Source organism: Hemicordylus capensis, chromosome 10 (genome assembly GCF_027244095.1).
Source record: "Hemicordylus capensis ecotype Gifberg chromosome 10, rHemCap1.1.pri, whole genome shotgun sequence".
Lineage (NCBI taxonomy): Eukaryota > Metazoa > Chordata > Lepidosauria > Squamata > Cordylidae > Hemicordylus > Hemicordylus capensis.
Window position 1 is genome coordinate 15,231,551 of NC_069666.1, and position 23,786 is coordinate 15,255,336.

Here is a 23,786-nt window from a genome sequence, read left to right on the forward strand (position 1 = left end):
TATGACAAATATTTATATTTATATACTGCTTTTCAACAAAAGTTCCAAACGCAATTTACATAGATAGAAATTAATTAAATAAAACAGCACAAGTATTTGGCACAATCTGGAGAAGAGCTAGAGAGCCTCAATCCTATTGAAGTAAGTGAGATCTAAGCATACTCATCACATTTATTTCAGATCTCTCCTGGATTCAACCCAGTTTTCTGTGGATGACCCTTCAGTGTTCCCTCTAATAGGGATTCCCAGATGTTGTTGACTACAACTCCCATAATCCCTAGCCAAAGGCCATTATGGTGGGGGAGGCTGGGAGTTGTCGTGAACATCTGGAAATCCCTGTTAGAGGGAACAGTGGATTCTTCCCCTCTCCCTTGTAGTTCTTCTTTCCTTCCTACTTACTTTTCAGGCATAGCTTAAGTCTCAAATCTTCGACAGATACGGCTTTACCTTACTGCTGCATCTCCTGCAGCAATAGAAACTATATGGAGAAATATTCAGTTCTATTTGTGTGTGGCCAGATGCAGGAGTTATGTACAGAGCAGATAGCACATCCGATAAAAATAGAGGCATTGGCACACACCTTGGAAGTTACGTTATACTAAATAACAAGCTCAGCCACTCAATGGAAGTCCAGAAACTCAGCTATATCTCTGAATCTTCAGTCATCTAAAGGCAGTTGTCAAAGCATACTGGTCTATGCCTTTAAAGTGGAGAAAAGACATGTTTGCGGACAGTGGAATCTCACAGAAGACTGCCAGTATTCACAAGTAGACATATTTTGGACATTTTTTAAAAAAATTGTATATATTAGCAATTGCCCACTTAGACAACTTCAGTCAACTTAAATTCACAGAATAGCTTATTACATTTGTACACGTATTTCGTTTTAAGATACTTCCAGGTATTGTAGCAGCAATCATCTGAAAAAAGGCGTGTGTGTACACACACACACGAATGAGACTGAATGTGTCTTAAGATGCTAGCCACCCAAAACAAAGCTACCTGATTCATTGGGGGCACCATTAGGCAATTTTAAAGACTGCTTAAGCTAGCCAGCTGAGTCAACCTTAGGTGCTCTGGATATTCATATAGTGAACTACTGTCTAAAAGCAGGATATATTCTGTGCCTTTGGTTTATTACCAATCTTCCTTCATGTGCACTGAGGAGTGAAGAAAAAGCTGTTCCTGCTTGCAGCATTGTCTAACCTTCCATCTTGGAAAGCTGCCTGGACCAAATAGGGCTAGGAGGGAGAGAGGACAAGAGCTCTCTGTTTAATCCACAATTATTCAGTTAAAGCAGTTCCCCAACCACTGCAACTGTTAGGGCCCATCCGATCTCTTCAGCCACTCCATGCATCATTCCGTTAGAACTGCCCCTTGTGGCTGGAACCAGAAATGGGCAGGTGCTGCTATCCTACCTGTCCCCAGTGGTAGAATCCAGCAGGTGTTCCTGTACCGCAGCTATATATGAAGTGTCTGGGGCTAGCAAGAGCAACAATATACAAATGCCTTTATTACTAAAATTAATTAATTAAAGAAATAAAAACAAAAGGATTACAATGTTTACAGATTAGGCTTTATTAATCCATGCACAGGACTGGAAGAGGTCAAGAGGGAGTATCTCTCTATGACTAGCCTGCTGATGCCTGGAGAGGGACAAAGTATGCAGCTGAGGTGTTAGCCTAGAAAACCTTCAGGAGCTTTGCTGGAGTTTAAACTCAAAACTCTTGAGGGATTTTGCTTTTCTTTAGAAAAAAACGAAGGCCAGATCAAAATAACCAAGTTAGATTAGTGCGAGTAGCTGGGGGAGAAGTCTTGGCTGCCTTCCTGTTTCTCTAACCCGGTAGCATCTTTGTCTCTTTCCTTCTAGCCCAAGAGATGCTCTGTCAGATTCAAAGACGACTTGTAAGAAAATTTATGCCACACTTGACACACACTTGTGAACAAGTTCTTAAACCCTGATGCTGTCTTTCAATTGCAAGTGGCTGCAAGAGACAACTTAGCTCACTTGAGACTCTCAGATCACTGATTCTTCAAAGAGGGTTTCCTATGCCATTCGTGTAGAAATTGTGCCTACAGGTTTGTTAGAAGCCGGGTACGAGTCCAAACCTTTTGCACAGCTTGTAGTTTATTTGCCGCCTTTTATAATCTGAACAAATACCCCAGAATCCTCTGTAATGATAGAGGTAGGGCTGCACAGCTTGGGCCCTCCAACTGTTGTGGAGCTATACCTCCCATCATTCCTGACTACTGGCTACTGTGGCTGATGGGGAGTTGTAGTTCAACAACAGCTGGAGGTGTACAGCCCTGGTGTAGGGCTGCCAGGGTGCACTCTCCATCTTTGCAGAGAGCCAGATGTTGCTGCATTGTCAGGGTGTTGTGGCAGCCAAGCTGCTTCTGCCATTGCTTTTCAAACCAGGGTGGCCTCTGTAGCTCCTGCAGTTACAGTGTTTTACAAAAAGACGGCCATCTGTCTGTACACTTAGATTTTGTAAAGAAGCATTTAGTATGCAAAAACCTGTAAGGGGGTGGGGGGAAGGTTACAGCTCAGCCTTACAGTTCATATTCTCTGTACAGAATCGTGTTTGTCTTTCTCTGCCTGTTGACGCCCTTGGTATTTGAAACTGTTTGCTTTTCTCAGCATAGAGAGAAGAGGAGTTTCACCCAAAGGTGTGCACTCTTACCTGGGAGTAAGTCCCGGTAAACTTTGAGTTACTGCTGAGTAAACATGCAGAGGCTTGTACTGCAAGCCTTGCTGCAGGTTCAGGCAGCTTTTCACCACCGTTCAGGACAACCACTGATTTTTCTATCAAAGGTCACAACTGCCACGAAGCATGGGGCTTCTCAAAGGTGGGTCCGCAGATGATGGACTACAGCTCTGGACTGCAGCCTTTGGCCACTGTGACGGAAGATGGCCGCTGTAGTCCAACACTAGCTGGGGACCCAATTTTGTGAACCCGAGGAGCACAAGAGAGAACTGGCATCTCCTTAATTTGCATGCCCAACATCATGACCTCCTTGACCATTGCCTATAGCTGCGCCACTTAGGTTCTGAAAAGGCTAGTACAAAAATGAACTCAAAGGCTCCAGGTGCTTTGCTTTCTCCAAGATTTGATGCTACTCTTTCACAGGGATATAAAATGAAACAGCAACAGCAGCAGCAACTTTGCCAGTCTTTTAGTTTTGTTCCATTTATGTGGGGAGGGAATTCAGATGCAAAAGGAACAAGGGCCAGGCCCCAACTTTCAGCAATACGATTTGCAGCAGCTAAAGGACTGTGCAATAAATGCCCAGAGCCTGCAGCAGCCTCATTGTTCTAGCAGTGCTTGATCCAGGACTACAGCGCTGTTTCCCACTCATGGACTAATGATCCAGGTCACAAATTTTAGCCACTGGTACCATCTCATGGCCACCTTAAGTGGTGCAGCGGGGAAATACTTGATCAACAAGCAGAAAGTTGCCGGTTCGAATCCCTGCTGGTACATTTTCCAGACTATGGGAAACACCTATATTGGGCAGCAGCGATATAGGAAGGTGCTGAAAGTTATCATCTCATACTGTGTGAGAGGAGGCAATGGTCAACCCCTCCTGTATTCTACCAAAGACAACCACAGGGCTCTGTGGGTGCCAGGAGTCAAAATCGACTTGATGGCACACTTTCCCTTACCATCTCATGGGACAAATGCTCATAGTGATTTTTGGCAACATCTATCCCCACTAAACTTGGAAGAATAGGCAATAGCGCTGCTGTACTTACAATTTTCTGTGTGTCGTCACCACTTCTTTAGCCCTACACCCAAATGATTAGGGTAGAATTACAGTTGTCCTTGCACAGAGCAAAAGGTTGTGGTACCAATAAACCAAATTGTTACCCACAGAGTAGTCTTTGGAGGCCAATTTTCATTTCCCTTCCTCTGACATCTATACACTTATTGTAGTTTCTGTGCTTTAAAACCTTTTAAAGCACCATTGCAAATTTGGCCGATGGTCACAACCACAAAAGTTTGCTCACACACTGAAAGCATTGCAGTGTGCACCCTAACATTCCCACAGCCATACGCACATCACACCCTTTCCCTGATCATTTTGGAGGTAGCAAGAGAACCTCCACCTCGTTAAGAAGCAGAAGCGCACCTGTCTGGAGTGAAGATCCCCTTTATTTTTGGTTGAAGGTATTTCAAACAGAACAGACATGATCGTGCTCCTGCCCTATCCAAGTGAACAAAGAATTAGAGCTCTTCTGCCCCAATTGTGTCAGTGCAAACTGGGAATAATTTATCAGCTTGTTACTTAAAGGTTGTTTGCTGCATTTCTTGCGTAGCACTTAAGTGTGTATGGTTAAGGCAGCATCCTTAGCAGTAATGGGGCAATAAAATAGGGCCAACAGGAAAAAACAAGTGATATAGTGAATGTGTCTCCATCTATACCACGATGCAACCCAGCAGGATAGGTCGCTTTCTTCAGTGGAGCTATGCCTTTTGCAGAAGGAAGTCATTCTAGGTCAACCCAGCAATTGAAGGATTTTATTCACAGCAAATGATTAATTTTCCTCCTCCTGTTAACCTGGAAACATGCAAGTCCATCACCACCTTTTGCGGTTGCTTCCCTAATGTTTGCGACAAACCCTCACAATTTTTTGGCAAAAAATCCCAACATGTTTCATTAGCACCTATCCACCTTTTTTGGGCTCAGTTTTTTGGTGCTCCCCGCAAGACACTAAGGCAGTGGCAGCTGAATGGAACCACTAGCTTGATGCCCAGCAGCTGAGCACCTGCAATTCCATGCCTCAAAGACCACTCTTGCCTCCAACAAACATTGGAAGACTAGAGTTGTTTTTGTATAAGCATGTTCAGAAGGTATAATCCTTGGCATATTTACTGGACTCGCTTTCTACTGAACAGTTTAGGAAAATGTGCTTAATGCACTTGTTAGTCACTTTTCCAGCGCAAAAGGTGCTAAAGTGATGTAAAGGAATGAAACCACAATAGAAGAACCACATACTTTCAGGACATAAAAGATGATTAGTGTTTCTTCCTATTCTAGATATGAGTTATGAGTAGAAAGTGAGGCTTTCCCCCCTAGTGAGCTCCATCACTGTAGCTATTTAGGTGTGCAGGGTCTTAGAATATTAATAGCAGCAGCAGCACTGCTAAAAACAAAACCCACCAGCAGTAGGGCTTATCAAGGGAGACAAAACACATTATACCAACAAGCAGCTCTTTTCCTACAATCTCTCACCAGAAAAGCAGGAACATCAACGGTCATGTGTTTGCTAGTATTTCTGAGGCATTTTCACACGCGATTTTAGGAAAACGGCTACTGCAGTCTACCCCAATTAAGTACAGGCAGACCTGGGCGGTGTGTAGCTGACATCACTGAAATGGATCACACTGGCATACGAGAACTTGAGTGCTGGGGAAAACCTTTTGGATACAGGCAGCGGGGAAAGTGACCCAAGCCATAACTGTCCAGTACCTAAGAGGGAGGGTGTGCTTGCAGTTTTCGATAACTCCACTCTATTCTGGTTAGCAGCAGAAGAAGGCAGTGCAGAAATGCAGGAGTAAATACATTCTTTCTGTAGGGAAGCCGCCTGCACAAGCTCTCCCCTCAGGCACTGGGGGCAAGACGAGAGGGGCAATTGCCGGAGATCGGCAGCTCACTTCCGAGCAAGCTCGGCAATGAGTTTCTTCCATTCCTCTCTCTTACCGGTTATATAAGAAGGAGTCAGGAGCTGCAGCACGGGCTCCTGCTGTCCTTGGAAGTATTCCTGACACAGGGCCTCTGTGTTACAGATAACGTACATCCCACAGTCATAGCTGTTCTGCTGGGCAGGAGCCTTCTCCTCCACAAAAGCAATCTTGCCTTTTTGGCCGAGAAAGGCCTCCAGCTTCCCTGCTACCCGTTTGGCATGGACAGAATTGCTCCTGGTATGAGAATCGTAGTGAGCAAAGCAGTCTTTGTCCTGGGAGTAAACCAGCAGGCTCCAGTGAGTGCCACCAGCAGCCTGGCTGGAGTTGTCGTTGATGGCCAGGAACACAACCTTCTTGTGGGGGAGGTCCAACGGCTCAAGGAACAGGGCTAGTTCCTCCTGGCTGGCCGTGCACTTGATGAACTGAGCCACCTCTGGGCCAATGAAGCACACTTGACTGGCGAAGTCGCGGAACTGGCCACTTGCAAAGTACTCAAAGGCGAATCCGATGATGTGGTCATTAAGCCAGCAGGGAGGATCCAGCAACGAGACATCTGACTGCCTCAGCAAACTGTCCATGTAGCTTAGGACAACAGGGTCCATTCTATACAGGTGGCGTCACAGCAGTCGGGGAAATACCAAAGCCTAAGATGATCAAAGGGGAGAAGAGCAGATCGTGGTTAGAAAGGGAGCCAGTGCAGTCACATGCTGCCGAGGCCAACTAACCTGGGTCTATCGAGGGTCTTACTAGCTGACCTCTCTTTGGGTTTGCTACGAGCCCCCTCCCCGATCTCCTATGGAATACACAGAGGGCTCAGGAGGCAGAGATTTCTGAACAGGAGAAGCCACTACCTTTTCTTACCTTCTCCAAACCCCAGAGCAACCAAAGCCTCGGGGAGAGAAGGGAGAGACAAGGGCAGGTCAAGAAGCATCCTCTTTGCCAGAGGAATGGGAGCACTTGCCCCTGGCTAGTGGCTTTTGTGGACAACTACAACTGACTAGTGTAAATAATGGGGGGAACCAACTTGTTCAATTATGTCCAAAACAAGAAGAGCAGGTGCACCTACAGGAATGCTAGAGTACAATTTATACAATAAGGCTGTATTTATAGTTGTGCCACTGCAGTCAACTGCAGGTGGTAATGGACCCCACCCCCTGCTCAATTTTTATGCTGGTAAAAAATACTCAATATAAAACACAGTACACATCTGTTTCCTCTAGCTAGACAAAGGCAGGAGTGGGAGTAGTTAAACAAACACACAGGTACCAAATCACCTCTGAGTACCTTTATATCAGCATTTATCAGCTACAGCAGCCATTGATCTATGTGGCAGAAACACAAGATATAGAATGAATCAAACCCCAAATGTAGCTGGGCTTAATACAGACCAAAGGAAGCACTTTTTAGGAAGTGACCCAGCATACGAAATGGCAACCAGGGGCAGGCCAGGACACATTTTCTTGGGATCTAGGAGCCAAACGATGGATTCTTCTTCTTCTTCTTCTTCATCATCATCATTCGATTTCTATACCGCCCTTCCAAAAATGGCTCAGGGTGGTTTACACAGAGATATAATAAATAAATAAGATGGATTCCTGTCCCCAAAGGGCTCACAATCTAAAAAGAAACACAAGACAGACACCAGCAATAGTCACTGGAGGTACTGGGCTGGGGGTGAAGAGGGCCAGTTACTCTCCCCCTGCTCAATTAAGAGACTCACCATGTTCAAAGGTGCCAGACTTGACAAAACTGCCAGACTCAGTGAGAGGCACTGCGCTGGGGTGGGGAGTAAGTAAGTAAATTATTTGTTACGGTCTTTGACCAGATGTGGAGAATAAATGGGCTTCTGTTTACCCCCTTTACAAGTAACAGACTCAGAAAATAAATAGGACTGCCTGCAAATAAAGATTTTACTAAATAATTCCACTTCTGAATAGGTGCCTCCAGTGCCACAGTTCAGTCTCTAGGCACCAGGCATCCCTGGTGCCTGGGATTTGTCAAGTCATATGCAACTGCGATTTCCAGCAAGAGGCTTGTGCAACAGCATCTAGTTGCAGTCTAGCTGCATTCCCCCAACCTGCCTGTCTCATTTTGCTAAATTGGAAGAGATTCTGCTGTTGAGTTGATGGGTTAGAGGAGGAGTTTCCAACCTTTAACAAATGTACCCCTTGTGTCGCAAACCTTCAGCTCAGGTACTCCATAGAGAGAGTGAATGGATGTACATGCAGAAGTGTGTTACCCTTATGAGATGGGCTACTTCAGTCACACAGGAGGCCCCTCCTGTGGCACGCAAATGGCCGCTGTGCATGTCATAGGCGGGGCCTCTGCAGTGCCACTCCTCACCACTTCTAGCAAATATTGGCAGAAACAGCTTTTAAAGGTACTTCTTGTGCCCTGTTCCCCACTCCCACTCCGGCCCTCAGACCCCAATGGCGGAACATTCCGGGTCGGAACAGGATTGTTCCATTCTGAGCCTTCTGAGAATACCCTTCTGAGAAGAGTATTCTGTTCTAGGCTTGGAACAGCCCATTCCGAGTCAGAACATTCCTCCCTCAGAATGTTCTGCACATCCCTGGTATATACGTGCATTCTCTCTCTGACTCTTGTTATAGTTATGAGACAGGCTGCTCCAGTCACTGGTTTACATCCAGGTTATGTTACTCATAAGCAGGTTTATTTACATTTACATAAGAATGGCCCTGCTGGATCAGGCCCAAGGCCTATCAAGTCCAGCATCCTGTTTCCCACAAGGGCCCACCAGATACCTCTGGGAAGCTCACAGGCAAGAGGTGAGGGCATGTCTTCTCTCTCATGCTGTTGCTCCCCTGCAACTAATATCGAGAAGCATCTTGCTTCCGAGACTGGAGGTGGCCCATAGACACTAGACTGGGGATGCGTATGCGCGGTGGCCATGTGTGTCCCACTGCTGTGCACAGGCTGGAGTGAAGCCCCAAGGCCATGTGCAGACGTCTTAGCAGTGCAACACTTGGGAAAGTGGTGGGGCAGTGGTGGAGCAGGTAAGGAGCTGCTTTACTCATGTGTAAAGTTACCATTCCCTGCTCCGCCAAAACATTCATGCACATCCCTAGTATTTTAAATTGTGTACACTGCCTAGAGATGCACATATCAGGTGGCATACATACATACATGAAGCATGAGTAGGGTTATAGTTCTGAAGTTATTTGGGACCACCACATGTTCTTTAAACTTCATCAATGATCACCTATGCTTTGGTCCAGCCGGTTGAAAGTGCAGCATGAGCATCAATATCAAACACTCTCCCGTTGACATGACTCATTGCAAACCAGGCAACAGGAAAAAGCTCACGTGTGCTGGCTTATTTATTAAGCAGGAAGGAGTGGGTTTGCGTTCCTCCCAACAGTAAAGAAAAGCCAGTGAACAACTGCTTCAGATACACACCAGTAATCATTGTCAAGCTTAGCTAGGTCAAAAGTTAAGCAAAATTCCATTAAAGTTCAAGTAAAAGAGAAATTCTTGTGCTCTGTGGAGTAGCTCTCTAGATGATTATACTCTCGCAAAGCATACAAATTTTACTTTCGATACAAGGATCATTGGTGACTTGCTTGATCTGGTGGATACAATGAAGTTAGTACCAACATAGCCTATTTTTCCTGAATGCAGTTTGCATCCTCAGTCTTGATTGTTCCCGACACCATGAGTTTCATCAGTGACCAGTGAAAACTAGATAATCTGACTGCAATACCACTGAAACTAGATCATTTGACTCCTTTAATGCGATACCAGAGAAATTGCTGCTAATGCAGACAGCAGACCAGAGCATTTCACATGTAAAATGGAAGACAGCAGGGTAAAAGTTTGAAGCCCTTGCCCCTAATCCCAGACATGTAGGGCTGCTGGTGGCTACTCATTAGTGAAGGGAAACCTCTCTGCATATTTATTCTTACATTTATATTCCTTCCTCCAAAAAGCACAGAGCAGTGTCTATGGTTAAATCTATCCACACCATAACGCTGTGAAGTAGGTTAGGCTGAGAGATAAGTGACTAGCCCAGAATCATCTAGCAGATTTCATGGCTGAACATGGATTTGACCTCAGGTCTCCCTAGTCCAACACTCTAACCATTACCCCACACTGGCTCTCATACACCCACAGACATTAAATTACCTACATCACATGCACCAGTGCTGAGGCTTGGCACTGAAAACTGATACAAGGACACCAAGCAATACTCGAGAATTCAGAAAAAGAAATAAAGACAAGTCTTCCCCAGATATAGAATGTTACACGGGACTCAGAGAAGCCATAATCAACCCTGCTTAGTCTCCACAATTACAGAAGCTGCTGTTAGTCATGAAAGATGTACAGATGCTATCTGAGGCGGGATATCTGGCTTTGAGTTCTGAAAGATTATGACGACACAGTTCTGCAGCATGTGTGAGTAACCCCTCAAATTCTACTGTAATCTATTCCTGTCTCTTGAGTTGAGAACAGAAGAGATTAACAGTCAGGCCTTGCAGGGATTAATAGCTACAGAATGAATCCTGCGTTCTGTACTTTGCTTCACCTCCTCCAGTTCCCAGTGAGAGCAATGCAGTGGTTTTTCAGTTTTGTCTCAGAGCAAGAGCCTGGCAGCTTCTTGTATGCCTTACTATTTTCCAATAGCAAAGAAGCTCTGTTCATTATAACTATTAGCAGCCACTTGAAACCTCTTGACAATGATTTGCCACGAGTCCCACATCTGAAAAGAAAATCCTTGTCAGACACCAACTCATTTTCCTGGGAGCTGCTACAAAGTACATGGTACACTGGTACATGTTATACAAAAGAAGAAGAAAAGAAAAATAGAACCTACAATTAGGAAGCAGTGTAGGGAGGAGGGAGGCATATTTTGGCCCAGCAGCTTTCCTACAAGATGGAGAGCAGCAGAAAGTGGTCATTAGGAACTGCAGAGCAAGACCTTACCATCTTGTAGTACAGTTACACTGAAACATATCCACAGTTAGTGAGCTATAGCCTGCCCCATCCCAAAGGCTCAAACTGAAAAATAGAAACCACCTTCACCAAAGCACCAGTAAAATACCATCAAGTTTCACTGAGATTACTCATTCAGCTATGAGCCCACATCCCACCAAGGGGAAAGCTTACACAAAGCTGCTTTACACCATTGGACCATCCATCCCAAGACCACCTACTTTGAGTGGAAGTGACTCTCCAGGTCTCAAGCAAAGGTGATTCCCAGGCCTGCTACCAGAGATTCTTTAACAGCAAATGCCAACCACAGCAGTGCTAGGGCACTGCCCCACTTCTACCCCTGGCAGGGTACAAAGCACACCACATGCCTCTCTCTATCATTCCCCCCCTCCCCACCAAGCAGAGCACACACCAAACCATTTACTGCCAATGGAAAGGGAGAGCTTTCCTCTTCCACCTCCCCTTCCCTCACTCTCTGGATTTTGAAAAGGCAGAGGGTGGAATAATAGAATAGTGAACTAGATAGCTTGGAAGTGAAGTGGAGCCAACCCCCAAAATGGAGTGTATCAAAACTGTGGACTGGTGTCCACATGTTTGGGAGACTCTATAGATATGAAAGTTTGCAAATTAAAAGAAATCAAAAGACCCACACACAGCTCCGTAAGTTTTCAGTACTTTATGCAACACTGAGGGCATAGAGATAAGAAAATACTTATCTGATTGTATGGTGGAAATGTCCATCTTAGCTATCACCTTTTGGAAGGGAGGGGACATGCTTCTGCCACCCAGTTATAGCTAAACTCTGATTCCTTCATTGTTTTCTATAGGCCTCTCTCAAACATATTTCTGGGTGTTTAAAGTGCTTCAAGTGCATTATCTTTACAACTGTCAGCTGCCTCCATCAGGGGCTGTGTGAATTTCATTTGCTCAGCCCCACTACGTGGTCCCAGAGAACCTTTGCCTTTTATATTTTGAGGTATTTTGCTGTGTTTTTACTGACTGTAAACAAACTGCTTTGGCCACTGTCTTAGAAAAGCCAGTACTGAAAATAAAACAACCCTGTAAGTTATGTACATATTATTATCCCCATAGTGCAGCAGGGGAATCTAGACTGGCCGAGAGTTGTCGAAGGCCACCAAGCAAGTTCATGGCAGAGGTGAGATTCAAGCCTGAGAAGTCCCACTTTATAGCTCAGTCTCTTCGTTGCTCTGCTACATTAGCTGAAGTGGGGGGAAGGAGGGGGGAGAAACTGGTCTGCTCAAGCCCCTAACACCTCATAGTCAGCGTCCTGGAGAGGGTGAGATCAGAGTTGGGAGAACGGGTAGCACGATATAAAAGCTCCTCTTCCTTCACTATACAGGATTGTTCAGGTGGAAGGGGGGATGATGCCTCTCTCTTTCCCCATTATCCAGAACAACCCCCTTCAGTGCTATACAACAATAAAATGCTCAGTTTGGAGAAGACGGGCAGCACTAAACCCGACTCCCTAGCACAGCAAGGAAAGATCTCAAAGGATGGGGGGGGGGAATAAGGGTGCCCCTTTCCTTCTCCGCTACTGGAATTCCCTTCATCTCCAGCCAGAAGAAGAAGGTGAGTAGTGAGACACAAACCATCCCTTCTCTTCTCCTATCCCCGACAGGCAGACTTATGTATATTGCATATGGGGGCAAGGAACAGTATCACTCATTGTATGTAAACTGATAACTCTTCATTGAATAAGCAGTCTATAAATAGTAAGGTAAAGTGTGCCATCCGAGAGTGGACAGAACATTTTTTTCTCCCTCTCTAACAACACTAGAATTGGGGATCATCCCATGAAATTGAAGGCTGGGAAATTTAGGACCAACAAAAAGGAAGTACTTTTCCACAGCGTGTGTAATTAATCTATGCTATTCTCTGCCACGGGAAGTGGTGATGGCCACCAGCTTGGATGACTTTAAAAGGGGCTTACCCGTGTTTCCCCGAAAATAAGACAGTGTCTTATATTAATTTTAGCCCCCCAAAATGCACTAGGGCAATTAGCGGTACATCAGAAATTACTGCTAGGTCTTACTTTCAGGGTAGGTCTTACTTTCGGGGAAACAGGGTAGACACATGCATGGAGGAAAGGTCTATCAATGGCTACTAGTCTGGTGGCTGTGGGCCACCTCCAGCCTCAGAGACAAGATGCCTCTCAATACCAGTTGCAGGGGAGCATCAACACAGGAGAGAAGGCAGGCTTTCATCTCTTGCCTGTGGGGTCCCCAGAGACATCCGGTGGGCCTCTGTGGGAAAGGGATACTGACCTAGAGAGGCCTTGGGCCTGATCCAGAGGGCCTGTTCTCATGATGAGATTCAAGGTCCAGTACCAAAAGACACTCCTGCCCCTCAAGAAAACAACCTGCCGCAGGTTACCGAAGGAAACGCTGACCAGCCAGCGGTCTCCTAGACGAGGAAACAGCCCTAAGCTCCCAGACCTTCCCCTACTTTTCAAACATTAATTATTGTCTGTTATTAGTCACCCTCAGTGACTGACCGCCGACACCTCTCTCCCCTCACCTGTCACTGGCCTCATTCTCCGCAGCAGAACGCTCTCCGTTGCTAAGGTCAGCCGCAAAGCGCCACCCCCGAGCCGTAAAGGAGCATTTTCCTCTTTTTACGTCCCCCTCCCTCTCTTCCTTGAATCTCTCGAATCCGTTCCCTGGAGAGGGCGGGAAGGAGAAGGGAAGCGAATCAACATACGGGCCCAACGTGTCTGGTCAGGCTCCTGCGAGCGCCGCGGCCCATTCCCCTCCCCTGAGCGGCGGGGGGGCGGGGCTTGGCGTGCCGGTTCGGGGCGCGCCTGGAGGAACGGACTGCGCGCGCGTGTCGCGTTGGTGCTAGGGGGCGTGCCTTTCCTCACGGCCGCTGGAGGAGGAGGGCTAGGATGGGCGGGGCTTATGCGGGTGCGTGAGAGGGGGCGCGCGCGCGCGCGCGAGTGTTGTTTCCTCAAAGACAAGCGGGTGGGGGGGGGCGTGAAGGAAAAGGGAGAGCGCGAGGCGAGTGCGGGGAAGCAGACGACGGGCTCGAGGCAGCAGCAGCAGCAGCAGGAGGCGGAGACTGCGGCGGTGGCGGCCGTCGTCGTCGTCCCTTCCCCGCCCCTCAAGCTGAAGAGAGGGGGATGAGCTGAGGGATGCGGCGGCCCCGCCCGACCCACAGGTGAGCCTCCTCCTGTCCCCGCGCCCGCCCGCCCTCACCCGTCCTGTAGTGACGACGACCCCCTGTCCACTCTCCCTCCCCCCCTTTCCCTCTTCCCCTTCGGGGACTCCTCCGCCGACGGAGCGACGCCCCGGAGCCAGCCGCTCTCGCCTTGTCCCGCTCCCTCCCCGCAGCAGCAGCAGCGGGCAGCCCGGCCCGGCACCTGCTGCGGCTCCCCCCGCCGCCGCCCCCGCCCCGGGAGAGACGGCCACCGCGGCTTCTCTCTTGCCCCGCCGGCTGCCTCCCTCGCCGGGCGGGAGTGAGCGAGCGGAGCTGCTTCTTGGGAGGGGAAAGCGGGGGGGGGGGTGGGACCCTGACAGCGCGAGCGGCGGCGGGTAGGTGGCTCGTCCCTCGTGCTCCGCGGCTGGGCTGCTGCAGGCGGAGTGGGGAGTGCTGCTGTTGCTGCTGCGTGTTTGGAGACACACTTTTTTTAATGGGGGGGGGAGGTGGAAAAATATATATATGAAGAATGTGTTGAGTTTGGAGCAATCAAGCGAAGGGGGACTCGGATGCTTGGCGGGTGGGCGGGGGGAGAGCTGCACCCCGCCGCTCCTGAAGGGAGAGCCGCGGGAGGTTCATTCATTCCAGCCTGCCTTCTCCCTCCGCCTCCCGCTTCTCTTCACTGGCGGGGAGCTCCTGGATTCCTCCGCATCTTCCCCTGCAAAACCTCCCTCTGAACGGGTTTCCTCTTTTAAGCCACTCTCTCTTTCTCCCCCTTCCACCCCCTCTCACCCCGGTTCTGGAGACTGTTGCAAGGTCATAGAGCCTTCTCTTCCCTGCCCACCCCCATCCCTGCGGTGTGGATGTAGTATGAGATCATCCGTTTTTGGAACCCCGCTACAGTATTTCTGGCACTGCTTAAGAAAAGGGGGGAAAAATGATGGTTGCATTGCATGTGTCTAGGGCTCAAATCTGGGCTACAGCTGCTCCATTGTGATCGGAATGAGAAAATCCTGGCTAGGCTGGCTGTTAGAAGCAGCCCACTGCCGCCGCCCCCAAACAGGTTTAAATTGCTCTTGCTCGAGTTATGTTAAATGTTGGAGTTTTCCACTTCCTTAAAGACTTTCCTCAGTGGAACATAGGAAGCTGCTTTATATTGAGTCAGATCCTTGGTCTGTCTTAGCTCAGTATTGTCTACACTGACTTGCAGCAGAAATCATCTGGAGATGACAGGGATTGACTTGGGACCTTCTATATACAAAAAGCAGATGGTCTATCACTGAGATATGATGATCTATGGCAACCAAACCTTCGGTTGTGGTGGTCTATATGGGTTTTGAGGGATTTTTGCCACTAGAAACAAAGCAAGTATCTCCATGGTGGCAGAATGTATGGCAGTGGGTATGACTTCTAGTGAATGTCTTTGCTATATTCTTTCCCTGTCCTTAGCCAGAATGCTGCAGCTTAGACAAATCAGTAAATTCTCACATCACTGCTAAGCACTGTTTCATTAAGAAACTGCATCATTCACTGCAAGTGATTAATAAAGGATATATTGATTCTGTTCTCACTATGTTCAGGAGTATTTCCAACATGTGTGTTGTGGACAATATGGAGAAGATTGTCCAAAATTTAAGTATTTGTGATCTTAAATGTAAATAAATAAATAAAATGAGAGCAGATGTTTTGTGAAGTGTGAAAATACCATATACTAAGTTAAGCAATGTGTTGATTTTAGGCTGCGGTTCTGTCCACTGTTACCGGAGAGTAAGCCCCATTGAACACAGCAGAATTTACTATGCAAGCATGCATAGGATTGTAATTGATAATCAGTTCAATCCCTAGTCTAGCCTTTGTCATGCGGTGTGTGTGTGTGTTTAACAGCTATCTTAAGCTGTCTTGGCCAAGTGCTTCCCTGCTGAAATAGTCAATCATGGTAGTTCTGATCTGTCCCTTTAATGTCCACAAAAAAATTAACATCAAACTTCTTCCCCATTGTAACATCTCCATCTTCCTTTTCTTCTCTATTTTTGTTCAGTGTGCTGTAGTCCGTCTGTCCCACTTCTGCATTGAGTGCACATCTTCCTTAATTGTCCAGAAAACAAAACAAAAACTATTTGTCAATTTCACTTAGAAGTGTTTTCATAACAGGAGTGAAATTTGACAAATTTCTCGCTTTAGGGCAGAGAGGGGAAAAGTTGCATAGTAGTGTGGCTTTTTAACTCAAAGCTACAGGGTATCTACTGTACCTGGGGCATTCTTTTTAACCCCCCCCCCCAATCCTGTGGGGATTGCATATATGCTTTGAGGAATTTTTAGGTGGATCATGCAAAGGAAAAGATGTAGTTGGTGCACTGTGTAAATAAATACGCCTCTTTCTTTACTTTGGATATTCTCATGCATTGTGATGGTAGTTAATGACCAAGCCACTGTGGGTGGCCTATGGGTTTTTATTTTTTGATTTAAATTTTATTTTTTAAAAAATATTTCTATCCTGTCCCTCCAGTACAATACAGCTTGGGGTGGCTCACAGCAGTAAACATAAACCTTTTTTAAAAATAAAAAAACTTTTATTCTACCCTGTTCTATTTAAGTTTTCCAGTTAAAAATTTATCAGGCCATAGTAAGAGACTTTTAAAAGCCACTCTAAGCAGTTGGATTTTAAGAGCTAAAAAAAAACCCTATGGGAAGGAACTTGGTGAGGTTGGAGGGCATAGCCAAGGGGCTACAACTGAAAAGGCACTGCCTCTTGTCCCAGCCAACTGAATCTCAGTCAGTGGTGGGGCCGTGATCAGGGCTCAAGATAATGAGCGAAGAGCCCTGGCAGATTTGTATGGGCAAATGAGGTCTGACAATACCCTGGCCCCAAGCTGTCTAGGGCTTTTAAAAACTTTTAAAAAAATAGTAGGGAAATCACATACAGGAAAATTGTGTGGTTGATTATCAGCACAGTTATACTTGGAAAAAGGAAGCTAAATTGCTTTTAATATTTGTAGTACTGAAATATCTGAACGTCAGAGTATTGGAATCAATACTAGTATGTCTAGATTCTTTATTATATCAGTGAGCTTATAAGTGGTACTAATTCTTTAAACCCATTAGTGTTTTCTAGTTCTTATGCATCAGTTTCCTCATATTTGCCCTATGTTCTGTAATCTCACTTCCACCTTTTGAAGATAGGTTTACAGTTAGTGTTTTCAATAATATATTTTAAATCAGAGTTATTGCTGGAACTAAAGGAGCTGTACGTCAATATATTTCTGGTTGACAGTCCTATAAATTAGTCAACTAGCCATACCACCAGATATGATATGGGGGAGGAAAATTCAGTTGGCATTGCTGACAAAACCAGGTCTTCTGGATTTTATATAGAACATACAGGGTTAGATATTAGCATTGTGTAATTATATGATTCTTTTTAATGTTAATGTAGCATGTGAAAATATTTTTATATCTATCTATCTCAAAAACAGTTTGTGATAGGGTTTGGGGTGGCAATTCAAATAGAAATGTTAAGAATGCCACTTAATATGCTTAAGTTTTTGGGCAGAATTAACATAGCTTTTTGGATCCTGGCCATAATCGTGTGTTTATACAAATCGTCAACTTTTGAGACAGAGACCCATTTAATAGGGCTTTGTTTCCACATGGTATGTTTTTAGGTTTGTGAAATCTGCTTCCTGGAGTTCTTGCTGACATACTTATTAACTGTGAGGATGATCCAGCTAAAGTTAGGCACTTTTCTGTTCTGTTGGTTTCAGTGGAAGAAATTATAATGATACATGTTTCCGTTGAATTTAGTAGAATGGAGAAGTGCCAACCTTTGGCTGAATTGGATTAATCTCGCCCATCCCTTTAAGTCCTCTCTGCTGAAATAAGAGGTTCCCTATCTCTGACAACTTTTTAAGTCTGTTAAGAACCATTTGTTCATCCAGGCTTTTAATTAGACATACAATTTAACATTGTTTTTAAACTATAAATTATTTTAATGTTTGAGTTTTGGGTAGTATATAAATGTTAGTTAATAATGAATATATAATTAAATATTAATTATTAGTTATTTAAGTCAACTATATTTCCAAAATTTGTAAGAGAATGTTTGAAATTTCATACTTTGTTAAACAAAGGGTGAATCAAATTTGCTAATGTATGGAGAATTATATATCATTATATTAATCTAATTATTTGAATGATTTGCTTCTAGCAGTGTTTCACTGGGTCTAATGTATGTATTTTTCTATGAGATGAAGCTCTGTTGAGAGTAATTTAGTTCAAGATAACTACCCTCCCCACTTAAAAAAAAAACCCAACACCACAAGGAACCAGCATAACCTCTGGTGGCTATTGCTGGTGTCTTGTGCTATTTTTAGATTTTTAGTCCCTGTGGGAGGGAGAGCCATTTTTTCATTCCTTTTGCTATATAAGCCACTTTGTGAATTTCCCCCCTTGAAAAATGGTATATAAACGTAATAAAGAGACTTGTTCGTTTTCTGCCTTGGGTATCACTATGGCTATCAGGTTAAAGTGTGGTGGTTAATATCTTTGAAATGACTTGATTGTGAAGTACCATTGACTATTCAATTATTTTTGGATGGCTGCACTAATGTCTACTTCTATGTAGTCATAGGATAGCAACAGCCTTAGTGAAAGCTGTTAAGGGATAAATATAGAAGTATATTGAATATATTTTAAAGTAGAAAGCAATTGAGTACTTTGATCAAGTTGACTAATGAAAGTTGCCTAGTAGGTAGCCATTGCTTTGCTGACAAGACTTGAATTATCATTTTACCTTTTGTTCAGTTTTGACGTGGAACCACAGGATGGGGAGTGCATCTCTTTTCCTCCCCTACTAGTTCTGTCAGATCTTATGTAATGGAGATATCTAGACATACCTCACATTCACATGTTGACAGTATGAATGGTAGTGAAGAAAAGCGAGAAGAGGCTGTTTACATTCAGTTTTGTTGATGTAGTTAATAGTGCATCCTTACAAAGAATGACATAAAGGTGCATTATCTTTAAAGATAAAGCATAGAGATTTTATTATCCTTAATTCCCAGTTGCAGTGGACATTTTTTGTTTAACCATAAAATGTCCTCTTCAATAATCTTGAACATTATTTTACTTGTTGGCACAGATGTATATTTGATTCTTCTTTAGCAAAAATGCAGTTATTCAAACATATCTCATGGTTGTGGCTATTTTTTTAATGTGGTTTTGACATAGCAATAAATGTTAGCTTGGATATTGACTGAATTCTTTGCTTCAGGATCAACTACTGTGGGGCACTCCTGTTTTTGAAATTGCTGTGGGAATAGCAATAATAGTTAAATTGTATCATATTTGAAGGTGGGTAACAAACTAAGATTTAAATTATTAGTTTCTACAAAATTAGTATTTATATATTTTTCAAATAATTTAATCTATATTTTTGTCTTCTTTCAAGCCAGTTGCTTGCTTTACATCATGTTATTGCTTAAGAACTGCATGCTTTGCAATTGTGATAAGCCCTTTCATTCATCTAGCATATATGAGCATCTTGGATACAGAAATGTTTTCAAACATATAAGAGGAACCAGGTTTTTGCATTTAATTCAGAGGCTTTTTGATGACATTTTATTGTTTCCCCCCCACTTATTGGTATGCAGTAGTTGTCATATTTTGGGTTTATTTCCTGAAAGGACATCTTCCAGAATAATGTAGTGTTATTTGTTGCCATTATTTTTGTCATGGGCTTCAGAGGTAGCCTAGAAGTGTACATGTAAGTCTGTCTTGTATTAAAAATAGTTTCCTGTCCTCATCGTGGGTATGAAGAAAAGCTAGCTATGCAGCTAGAGCTTCCTTAAACCGAACCACAAACCAAAATAATCTACAATGTACTATTTAAAGGTCTCATATCTTTTAAAAGCCAGTCTTGAGACGTTTGAGCTCATAGAGTTGACACTATGCAGATTTTAACCTCAAAGGCATCTTAATCTTGTCAGAGAAGTTTTTTGGTCTTGTTTTGGAAGGCCTCAGTTTTTCAGACATGGATGATCTTTTCAAAGTTTGCTTCTGAGATAGTTCATTTGAAGTCAGGGTTGCCAGTTGTTTGGGGGGGGGAGGAAATGGCCTAGCCATTCTTTAATAGTTTTGACCAATTGTCAGAAGAGGGAGGAGGGATAGGGGAAACTAAAATACCTCAAAAGATAGCATATGTATGTTTTGTTGCATGTGTTGTAGCATGATAGAGAGAGGTACTGGGTTGGTATCAACCTGCACAGTCTGAAATAGCCAGACACAAAAGGAATGTGTGGTGGTACAAGGAGTGTGGGATAGCTCTGATGAGCTGGCTGTTGAAGGCTGGCTTGTGTAGAGAGGGTTGTTAGGTGGCCTCCTTGCCAGCCCTCTCAGTGCTTGGGTGATCTTTTGTGAATAGAAGGGTGGTTTCCTTGAGTCCCTAGAGCAGGGGTGGGGAACCTTGGCCCTCCAGCTGTTTTTGAAGGACAACTCCCACGATCCCCAGCCACAATAATTGTGGCTGGGGATGATGGGAGTTGTAGTTCAACAACAGCTGGAGGGCCAAGTTTCCCCACCCCTGCCCTAGAGCATCTTTCCACCCTGCTGCAGACTTGTGTAGGAAGCACTAGGGAAGGTTTGCATATCCCTTCCGACAAGGATCCCAGCCTAGCATGTCTAACAGTCCAGACGTCATCCAGCTGCTGTAGATGAGTGAGTGAGTGACAGTGTGTAAGAGGGGAGCTACAGTGAAATGCATATTTACCCTGAAGTCCCATTCAAATGAATGGGACCTTTATAGAAAACACAGACTCTCACAGGAGTGAGTGTGTATGTATATTGGATCAAGAAACAAAGGATTGCTGGTTTCTTCACTTTGCTGTAACATGGGATATGTTATTTCTGATGTCGTCTTTCTGCTGAATTCCTTAACACAAGGGTTCTCAAACTTAGTTCCCCAGATGTTGTTGGATTTCAACTCCCATAATCCCCATCCACAAGGCTTAACGGTTTACTGCATTTAAGTGTGTTGTATGCACAAGACTTTACATGTAGTCTGCAGCATGGTTCACTTTCTTGAGTTATCTGCTTTGCATGCACTATATTTCTGATTAAGAAAAGCTGTAGTCTGTGTTGTAACCTGAGGAGGCCTGATATGTTTTGAAGTTATGACTTAACAGCAGGGGACTTGACAATACACAATAGCTGTGCATTGTAGGTGAATAGATGGCTTTTGTGCTGGCTGCCTAAAAATGCCCAAATTCCAGATTTTTTTTAATGTCAGGAATTGGCAGTCTTGCTCAGAGATCTACGTAAGAACATACTTATATGCTTGCAATATGGTTTTATTTTAAACTTTGGACTTTCCTGTGGTATTACTCTAGGGAGTTTGTGAGAGATTGTTATGTTTGCAGTGGTTCCTTCCTAACATCATTCATTGGCCTCAGCCTATGTAAAGGCAAATGTAAAGGCAAAATCCCAGGCACCTGACTGCCTAGGGTGCTAAAAATATGATGCTGATGGTCAGGAAACTGAAATATGTATTCAACTTTGTATAAGGAGTTGCTTGCAATTATAATCCTAGCATTGACAAATTTAAAGTGTGTTTCTCAGCCTTGAATGTCTGTATGCATAGTTGTGACCCTTCTCAAGTAAGATGACTTTTTGATTTCAGACTAGAGAAGTGGTGCTTCTTAGAAGGAATGCAAAGCAAATGTTTTATAAAAGTGAATTGCCTGTAGTTTGAAAGTAAAACATGGAATGTTGTATATTCTAAGATTGTGTTTAGTTTCATGAACTAAACTTTGCTTCTGAGTTCCATGAGCAATAACAAAATCAGTACTCGGATATGCCTGCCAAAGACCCTAGCTTACAAGGCACAAGTCACGGAGCAATTATAAAATTGCAACATAAGAAGGTGCCTTCTATTGAGGCAGGCCATTGGTCTACCTAGATCAGTATTATCTACCCAGACTGGCAGTAGCTTCTCCAAGGTAGGAGTCTTTCCCAGCCCTATCTGGAGATCCTAGGGAGGGAGCTTAGAACTTTCTGCATGCAGATGCTCTTCCTAGAGCAGCTCCATCCCCTAAGGTGAATATCTTACCGTGCTCACATGTACTCTTCCATTCAAATGCAAACCTGATTGGACCCTGCTTAGCAAAAGAGGACCCTTCATGCTTGCTACCACAAGACCAGCTCTCCTTTCCCATGTTCAGGACTTGACACATTCCTTGTGCCAGGAAGCCATGGTGCCAAGAAATGTAACTGTGGCATCCAGAATAGGATAGTCAAAGGTAGAGTTGTCAAATTAAACTTTTTTTGCCCCAAGCAGCCCCATTTCTGTTCTCTTTCAATAGGTTTCCATCTATCACTGTCAGAGGTGAAGCAAAGCCGCACAAACAGCACAGGAACATAACCATATCAGGATTGAACCACAGAGCAACCCCAAACCTTGTTTCATGCTGTAAAACAAGCACCACCCAAATCCTACACCAAGGAAGTTCTAGATCACAACATCCAGAAGTGTTTTGCAGCAGTTTATTTTGAAGTGTTTGCAAGAGTAGTCTCCTCCTTTCAGCAGGAGGAGGAGACGGGGACGGCCTTGTACTCGGTGGCTGGATATTATTAAAAATGACATCAGAATGACCAAGGTGGAATTAAAGGAAGCTGTACGAGATAGGATGGCATGGAGTGCATTGATCCATAGAGTAACCGAGAGTCGGACACGACTGAACGGATAAGAAGAAGAAGAAGCAAGAGTAGTATATTCTCCTTTTTCCACTGTAATCGGAGCCCATCCTAGAATATAGGGTATTCCCAGCATGCCTCAGAAATAGACAGGAATCTATCCTCTTCATATTTTTGTAAAAGGAGACAGTCATGAAAATTGTATGAAGCTGTCACAGCCCAGACTCAACCAGTCCTGTGATTTTAAGCTTCACCGCTGCCACCAAACAGACTTTTATATTTTCTCTGGCTGTCTCTAATGAAACAACCTTCCAAACCTCTGTTTCATTCAAAGCTAGGTAGTGTGGAAAGGTTTCTAAGCATGGGGTAAGGAAAACAGACAAGAGGCTACAGTTAAGTTTAAAAAAGAGAGAAATTTTACTTCAAAACATTTCAATTCAAAACAGTAGGTTTTTTGGGGAAAATTTAGCACAAAGAAACAGTAGCCAAAGGAGCATAAGGAACAAATAAAATATGAGAAAAATGCATCCAGTCTAACCTGTACCTGATACTGTGCCCTAGCTCAGCGTCCTTGCCAGGAGACTACTTATAATCAACTCGAGTCAGCTTCTGCAGACAGCCTGGCTTTCTCAGCTTCAGGTCTTGCTCTTTCTATCTAGGAACATAGGAAGCTGCCATCTACTGAGTCAGACCATTGGTCTATCTAGCTCAGTATTGCCTTCACAGGCTAGCAGTGGCTTCTCCAAGGTTGCAGGCAGGAGTCTCTCTCAGCCTTATCTTGGAGAAGCTGCCAGGGAGGGAACTTGGAACCCTTCTGCTCTTCCCAGCGCGACTCCATCCCCTGAGGGGAATATCTGACAGTGCTCACATGTCTAGTTTCCCATTCATATGCAACCAGGGCAGACCCTGTTTAGCTAAGGGGAGAAGTCATGCTTACTACCACAAGACCAGCTCTCCTAGTTCTAGTTCTGGTGGTTCAGTTCCAGACTCTTCTTTCAGCTGCTTTAAGAACGATTCAGTTCTTCAGAGTTTCAGCTCAACTCTCAGCTCTGTTTTCAGCAGCTCTTCTCTCCTGGCTCTCCAAGACTCCAGCTGCACTCACCAACTTGAACTCCGACATGAATTGGAACTTGCACTCCTTGAACTAGCTTTCTGCTGCAGGCAAATCTTTTATTCATTCTTCCCTCCAATTTTTCTAAACAAACCAATCAAAATGACTGAAGTTCCCTGCATTATTTTAAAACGGATCCAATCAAATCAAACCCTCTCTCCCCTCCAAAATTTAACCAGTATAACTCTTCT

General features: G+C 44.5%; 2 protein-coding genes across 15 annotated transcripts in view; one reads left to right on the forward strand and one right to left on the reverse strand.

Annotated features, from left to right (window-relative positions):
* Positions 1-13,603, reverse strand: SENP8 (SUMO peptidase family member, NEDD8 specific). Of its 5 annotated transcripts, none has more exons than XM_053271849.1 (2): positions 13,182-13,603; positions 1-6,334 (listed from the first exon to the last, which is right to left on the reverse strand). In XM_053271849.1, the coding sequence occupies exon 2, from the start codon at positions 6,290-6,292 to the stop codon at positions 5,657-5,659; it is 636 nt and encodes a 211-aa protein (XP_053127824.1). In that variant the 5' UTR covers positions 6,293-6,334; positions 13,182-13,603; the 3' UTR covers positions 1-5,656. The 5 variants fall into 5 exon arrangements, with proteins under 5 accessions (XP_053127824.1, XP_053127825.1, XP_053127826.1 ...); XM_053271850.1 differs by lacking the exon at positions 13,182-13,603 and adding an exon at positions 12,929-13,171; XM_053271851.1 differs by lacking the exon at positions 13,182-13,603 and adding an exon at positions 10,635-10,656.
* MYO9A (myosin IXA) overlaps positions 13,595-23,786 on the forward strand; it is a 168,766-nt gene continuing 158,574 nt past the window's right edge. For 8 of the 10 annotated variants that reach the window (XM_053271841.1, XM_053271847.1, XM_053271845.1 and 5 more), the window contains exon 1: positions 13,596-13,820. The gene's annotated coding sequence lies outside the window, so the exon portion shown is untranslated. Of the gene's footprint in view, positions 13,821-23,786 lie in introns of all 10 variants that reach the window. The other 2 variants (XM_053271838.1, XM_053271840.1) reach the window with 1 other exon arrangement.

Bases quoted from the DNA above. Each gene is read 5' to 3' on its own strand.
- SENP8 (XM_053271849.1), bottom strand. From the start codon at position 6,292: ATGGACCCTGTTGTCCTAAGCTACATGGACAGTTTGCTGAGGCAGTCA.